Here is a 7,636-nt window from a genome sequence, read left to right on the forward strand (position 1 = left end):
CACCCGCCTTATTTACTTGTAATAACAGCGCGTCGTCTATTGGAGAGAGTATTAGTCTCACGAGTGGGAGGAATGATCCCTTTTTTTAATGTGGGGTTCTTCCTACAATAATGTTAATGGTAATAATAATATTTTTACTTAGCAGCTTTCCATAACATAAATTGCAGCTCAAAGACTCTTCACAAGAGAAATAACACAAACAATTATAAAATCCTTAAGAGATACAACGTATAATTAAAGCTGCAGGCAGCGATGTGCGGGTCCTCGTTCCTCCTCGGACGTCGTCGAGGGTACTGGCTGGACGCCGGCTCAAGCGGCCCAGGAATGTCTGCGTCTATGAGTTAGACGTTTTTTCCTGCATGGAGCGATGCTGGAAATTATACTATACTGCAAACAGTCCACCACTTGCTGTATCCACTGTATGGCACGAGACAACATGCATCAACATAATACATTTTAAATGGATCTGTTAAATTCCCTTCATCAGGAGTTCAGTAACGTATAGTGGCATGAAATGCACACAAATTAACGGAACAATCACACAGAAATCAAAATGGCTGACTTCCGGGACCATTTAGAGCATGGTTCCAAGAGACTTTCTTTTCAGTTGACATGTTTTACCTTTTTTACCTTTTTTATGTTTTAACATTTACCATGTTATGCCTACCAAGTTTCATAAATATAGGTGAAACGTAGCGCTGGGGCTGCTTAAATTTATATTTGTAGGGGGCACTATCGAGCCATATTGCCATTCTGAAGCATTAAAATCGTATCAGGTAACTACATCTTTGACTTTAAATGTGTGTTCTAAGTTAAGTTACGTTTCTAGCATGTTACATTTTTTATTTATTTTTTTTATTAAAAATGGCGGAAAATCTTAGGCGCATTTTATGGCCACCAGGCTTTTTGCCTCAAGGGGGTGCTATAGAGACATTTTTTTTTTAGACCCAAATGCGAGACTTCCAAAATGTTTCACCAGTCCTGATATGCATGTCAAATTTAAGAACGTTTGGGATATGATAAAGGTCTCAAAAACACTTTCATTGCTAGAGAAGAAAAAAAAGAAAACACATACTGTACTCGTACAGAGACCAGATGGCCCGTTGTCTGCAACCCCCCCCACACCCCACACAAAAACCCCAGAGGGACCCAGTTGAAAGCCTTCTCCAAGTCCACAAAGCACATGTAGACTGGTTGGCAAAACTCCCAGGACACCTCTAGGGCAAAGAGCTGGTCCACAGTTCAACGGCCAGGATGGAATCCGCACCGCTCCTCTTATGCAGATTCCGTGCTGCTCAATGTCCCCAACCTCACTCAGGATGTGTGAAGTTCTTAAGGGTGGAAGACCTCCCGGACAGGATCCTCCGCCAGACATTCCCAGTTCGCCCTCATTACACATTTGGGCTTGCCAGGTCTTTCCAGCTGGCTCCCCCGCCATCTGATCCAACTCACCACCAGATGGTGATCAGTTGACAGCTCTGCGCCTCTTCACCCGAGTGTCCAAGGTATACGGCTGCAGATCAGATGATACGATTACAAAGTAGATCATCGATCTCTGTCCTAGGGTGTTCTGGTACCAGGTAGACTTATGAGCCACTTTATGTTCAAACATGGTGTTCGTTATGGACAAACCGTGCCTAGCACAGAAGTCCAATAGCAAGACACCACTCAGGTGAAGAGAGGAGCAAGCCGTTCCTCTCAATCACCCTCTCGCCAGGTTTTTCTGTCATTGACCACGTGAGTGTTGACATCTCGTAGGAGAACTATGGAGTATCCTCTCCAGGAGTTTTGTTCCAGAGCCAGTGCTGTGTGTGGAAAAGCCCAACTGTAACTAGCTGGTACTGCTCCAACTCCTGCTCTGGCTCTTTCCCTAGAGCTAGTCTATGTTGCCAATGATTGGCTCGCCCAGGCCGCCTGTCCGGCCTATATTGATTAATTTAGAAAATGAACTAATATGATCATGAGATTCAAATTTTTCCAAATTTTCGAGGACTAAAACGTTCTATTTTCCCTCCCTTGTTTTTTGTCTCTAGTCTGCTTTTGGCATGTTGCAAATGTTGGAGGACGCGCTCATCGAGCATGTTCACACCAAGCCCCTCCTCCCGAGCCAGCTGATTCGCTACAGAGAGGTGCAGGTTCCAGACGGTAGGTCCTGTACAGCCCGGTCACACGCCGGTTGAGCACTCTTAGTCATCACTTACAAGCAGTCGTGCCTGTTTCCACGGCGGCCATGTGGAGGAGTCTTATTGCAGAATTTTCTTCTTTTGAGTAAACCTAAACATATAACATATACCAAAGTCTTGCCCCATTGCCTAGATATTCTTCATTCATGTGCAGATATCTATTCCGTTTATAGAGACTGAATTACAAAAATATTTTGTCTGACATACAGATTTGTCAGACAAAATTATTGTAATTATTTTTTGGGCTCAGCTGGAGAGCCCTCTTTTTGACCACAGGGAAGAGAAATAAACATTGTTCTGTTCTTCTCAGGTGGCTGGTATGTTTACCAGCAGAAAAATGAGGTGCACAACAATAGCGGCATCGAGATCTACTATCAGACAGACATGCAGACCACCCACGACAACATGCTGCTGGAGCTGTTCTGCCAGATCATCTCTGAGCCCTGCTTCAACACACTGAGAACCAAAGAACAGCTGGGTGAGTCCACAGAAGGTTTAGCACAACAGTTTGCAGAGCATTGTACTTAAAGACAAGAAACTGTCAGGTGTGCTTGAATGTAGCTGCCTGCTGTGTTTTGAATGTTTTATTCAGGCATTTTTCTTTGAGAGTTATGCAGCTTTAATCTGCATATGGCAGTTAGATTCTAGAGCTGTAAACCATGATGACGTTTAATATCCCCTCCCAGGCTACATTGTGTTCAGTGGGCCTCGGCGGGCTAACGGGGTGCAAGGCCTTCGTTTCATCATCCAGTCGGAGAAGCCGCCCCACTACCTGGAGAGCCGCGTGGAGGCTTTCCTCTGCACCATGGAGAAGGCTGTGGAGGAGATGAGCGAGGAAGCCTTCCAGAAACACATCCAGGCCCTGGCCATCCGCCGCCTGGATAAGCCGAAGAAGCTCTCTGCCGAGTGTGCCAAGTACTGGGGAGAGATCATCTCTCAACAGTATCATTTTGACCGAGGTGAGGCCTCCGAGCAGTCCTTGTTGCCTCAGTGTTAACTTTTATCGTGTTTAGGTTTCAATCAAAATGCACCTTTTTAAGTATATTGAAATATATATTCAAAATGCTTTCTGATCTACCAGATGTTTGTGTATATAAGGAGCTCATGTGTTACGTAGAAAGTCCAATACAACTTTGAAGAATTGACTTGTCAATGTGTTGGACAGTCCAAGAGGAGAGCAGGATGTTGCTTAGAGCTGCACACATTGGGATTGATTAAAACCTGAGATAATCTCCTGAGGGCCTTAATGGATTGTAATGGGCCCGATTCTCTGGTTTTCCTAAAGCCCTGAGTGATGGCAACACTGAAAAGGCCCAGAAAACCATACTACCCACGGCATTAGTCAGAGCATACACACACACACACACACACACACACACACACACACACACACACACACACACAGCTGTTGTTAGTTCATAGTTTCATTTTGCTTGATTCAGTAATACATTTCATTTGATTTGTGTACAAAGATGCTTTAACATTCTGTTCAACAGAATGCTTGGTTTTACCATCAACCCGTTCATGGCAAGTGACTGATTGGAAAAGTCTCATCTCACAAACAATTAGCAGAAATGAAAATGATACTCGTGGCTCAAGTCTCACATAGTATCAATAACAAATGATCCCACTAATATGTACCAGATTTCTGGTGCTTTCTGCAGGATAATTATGCAGGAGGAATAGCTTTGACCAACAATGCAGTTGAGTGATGGATTACTAGTGTCAAGGAACTTTAAAGCTCCTTTTAAAACTGTTTTCCCCGTCTGTGTTGCAGATAACGCTGAAGTGTCCTACCTGAAGACTTTGACAAAGGAAAACATAATGCACTTCTACAGAGTAAGTACAACAACTGTATGTCACACAATGTCGCTTTCCATGACTACATTTAAGGAACAGCGAGCATTGGGAGACTCGTGTCCCGTGCCTGAGTTGGTTTTAAATCCTTATTGTCTTTTAAGGTGAAGGGTTTTTGGGGGGAGAGTTGTTCCTGATCCGATGCGAGGGTCCTGGGACAGAGGGTGTCGTGTGCTGTCCAGGTTGTGAAGCCCCCTGAGGAAAATTGAGTTGTAGATTAATTTACTCCAGTGACATTTCAGAAAATCCTTATATTAGGAGTTGTGGAACCAAGCCAACCAGATTGTATGATGGACTACAATATTTGGAAATATTTGGAAAAAGTTCCAATGGTACAAGACTTTAAACCTAATTATTTTAATAGTGAAGGAACTACTGAGCCCATAAAGTACTGCAAATGGCACTTCTTCTTCTTCTTTTTTTTAATTTGTAACGGCTCAAATGTTTTCAGGAAAACATTTCTGTGAACTATTTTCATAATATCCACATTGATCATTGACATGAAAACAATGAGATTAGTGAAATGGCCAATACAAAACATGAATGCTATATCTGTGATGGACCAAAAATTATCCGTCTATTTTTTACAATATATATTTCCCCCAAATTCTCTCAAACATGATTCATCATAGGGTGATGAAGGTGTTAGTTAATGGCTTCCTATTAAATAAGGAAGTCAGATATTCGAATGTTGGCTTTAATAGATATTTAAACCATAAGCGCCAAACAACTCTGAGCATTGAGAATTTTCGCTCATTCACTGTTGAAACACAAGCGAGTGATCGAAAGCACCGGAATGCATTTGAATTGACGCAAAATGAGCACCTCTGGGAAAAACGCAGCACCTGGGAAAGGGCACTGGTTTCAGATATTTATCATCATCCTTCAACGCTAGACATCATTTAAATGGTTCAAAATACACAGTCCGGTCTGTTGGCTCAGGGCCAATATAAGTCATTGCACCCAATTTTGATCCTCTAAATCCAAAATGTTCTCTATGTTCTGGACCCCTAGAAAGTTTTTCTTGCAAAGACATATTTTTAATAAATTATTTCTCATGGTTGTCATTTAAAATACTTTTTTGTTTTGTTTTTTCTTCTGTGTCCCTGCAGGAACGACTGACTGTCGAAGCCCCAAAGAGACACAAGGTGTCCGTGCACGTCCTGTCCAGAGAGATGGACTCCTGTGAGTATCTGTGGTCACAAGTTGGTTTGCGTGGGCTTCGTTTAGACGTGTTGGGTTGAGCCGAGTGTCACTGTGTGTTTACCAGGTCCAATCGTGGGAGAGTTCCCCGCTCAGAATGACGTCAACCTGGCCCCTGCTCCCTCCCTGCCACAGGTAATGGTCACGCTCTGTTTATGCTTCTATGTTTATGTTTATGCTTCTGAGTTTGTTAACGCTTTCCCAACTACTGAGGCATATTCCTATTCAGTTCATTCTGATTCATTTTAGTATTAGATTTGCTCCTTAAGTCCTAAACGCTCAAATCATAAAATTCTTGTTACAGCTGAATATCATACAAATGTTTAGTTGCATAAAATTATGACATGATGATAATTTTGAGTAATGAAATTTTAGATGCACATGGCTCAGACATAATCGCGTGTCAGTAATTCTAGTTCAAACACATATTTAACCCTTTAGAATAAGTGGTTAATGAGTGAGAACTACGGAAGCCCTGTCAGGCCAGTGAGAAAACAAATTATGGTGATCATTTTCAAAGTTCGATCTACTTTTCTTTTTTTTTAATACAATTTTGTTCATATGTGAAACGGGTACGTTTTGACAGGTGGAAAGAGAAATTTGTTGTTTTAGTCCTTATAATGGCCACAAGAGGCTGTGGTCAATTCAGACACACCTGGCAGAGATCTGCCCTGAGCTAAGTGCACCTTTCTCCATGCAGTCTAAACAAAAGGCACATATTCTGTGTGTTAACAAGTTATGTTAAATAAAATGTGCCTGTTTTCAAAGATGGAAAAAGAGGTAACTGACAAATTACTTTAAAAAAAACATTTCCACCTGTTTGACAGATGATAAAAAAAAGATTATCTTGACATAACCGGTTACTGCCATTGCAGGCGCTCCTGTCTAGTTGGAGCACTAACGGTGTAGGTTTCTTTACCATAACTGGAGTTTCAGGAGGGGCTCTGCCCTCAAAAGGGACAGACGTTGTGATGTGAAGATGTCATAATGTTTTGACGTGTTTTGTTTTTTTCTGCGTAGCCCACACTGGTTCAGGACATGACTGAGTTCAAGAGGAGCCTGTCTCTCTTCCCCTTGGTCAAGCCTCACATCAACTTCATGGCTGCCAAACTGTGAGGGAGGTCGGCAGGTCAACATGCAGCAGCAAGGAGGCGCTGGGGAGGGCAACCGCTAGGGGCCACACTCTGTTTCCCCACCTACACCCCTCTCCGCTTCCCATCAGGAAGCCTTTAATCTGATCCTGCGTGCTTGTGTGTCTGTCTGTGTGTGTGTGTGCGTGTGCGCGTGTGCACGGGTACGGGTAGCAGGCAGGAGGGGAAAATAAAGAAAAGTGTGTACTTGAATCATAAAGTTAGCCGTGGTTGTCGACATAGCTGTGGTGACGATAGAGGTCACTTCAGACTCACCTCCATGTTGTAAGTCTCTGAAACACTCACACGCATCATAATACTGTTGTAGAGGAAATAGAAACAACCGTTTAACAAAAAAAAAAGATGAGGGCCAGATCCCTTTTTAATCAAATTCAAGTGTCCTGCAGAAGCTTCACAGTAGGAGGCGTTTTTATTTGAATTATTCAGACATGCTGCTTTGAGAATGATAGCTGGGTTATTGTGAAGAACTGTGGGCTGTAGAAGTCAAAGATATGGACTCCATGAGGGTCCTCTTTTATTTGTTGGACATACAGTTCGCCATGTGATTCTCTGAGGCGCCACAGCTCTCCTGGAGATGCAAAAGACGCACGGTCACATGGACCATTTAAATTTAAATCGTTGCATTTCTGAAGAATATCTCTGTTCCGTACTTCTGGTTTTAATCCTCGTGGGTTTTGAATTATTGCTTGTAAACTGGTAAAATGTTGGGACCTTTTTGAGGAGCTGTTTGAAAAACTGCTCAACACAAAATCGTGATGAATAAAAAAAAATATATTTTCATTTTATTGCATTTTTACAGTAGTATGTAATTCATACGCCTCAGGGGTACCACTATGCTGTTTTTTAGCATTCAATTTTACTAGTGAGACTCAAATTAATAATACAAACTCTTTTATCAGTCTGTCAGTAGGCCACTTTGTTCACATCACTAGTTGTGATCAAATCCGTGTCAGCGTTCTCCAAGTTATTTTTGTAAAACTGAAGAAATAACTAAATAACAGTGTTTGTTTGTTTTCATTTTGTGAGCTCCAGGGAGATTGTCATTATTCTTTCACTCTGTGTCTGCATGTGAGACTTTCTGCAGCTTTTGCCTTTCTGGGATTCAAATGTTGTTGTTTTTTAGTTTCTAGCTGCACTGGACTGCTCCTGGTCCACTCCGGGTCAAGATCCTGAAGAGTCTAACCCTAAATGGCTTCACTGTGCTCTGACTCTTACAGCAGAAATGTGTTTATCTTTTTTTTT

The 7,636-nt window shown here is 42.2% G+C and overlaps 1 protein-coding gene across 1 annotated transcript in view; it reads left to right on the top strand.

Moving 5' to 3' along the window:
* Nucleotides 1–7,174, top strand: part of ide (insulin-degrading enzyme) — a 28,188-nt gene extending 21,014 nt beyond the window's left edge. The window contains exons 19-25 of the mRNA XM_034551711.1: nt 2,034–2,145; nt 2,494–2,661; nt 2,870–3,142; nt 3,961–4,022; nt 5,153–5,225; nt 5,311–5,378; nt 6,264–7,174. Of these exons, the coding sequence (XP_034407602.1) occupies nt 2,034–2,145; nt 2,494–2,661; nt 2,870–3,142; nt 3,961–4,022; nt 5,153–5,225; nt 5,311–5,378; nt 6,264–6,359 (852 nt within the window). The 3' untranslated portion in view covers nt 6,360–7,174. The remainder of the gene's footprint in view (nt 1–2,033; nt 2,146–2,493; nt 2,662–2,869; nt 3,143–3,960; nt 4,023–5,152; nt 5,226–5,310; nt 5,379–6,263) is intronic.
* Nucleotides 7,175–7,636: the final 462 nt, after the last annotated feature.

The sequence above is a fragment of the Cyclopterus lumpus genome, chromosome 15 (genome assembly GCF_009769545.1).
Source record: "Cyclopterus lumpus isolate fCycLum1 chromosome 15, fCycLum1.pri, whole genome shotgun sequence".
Taxonomy (NCBI): Eukaryota; Metazoa; Chordata; class Actinopteri; order Perciformes; family Cyclopteridae; genus Cyclopterus; species Cyclopterus lumpus.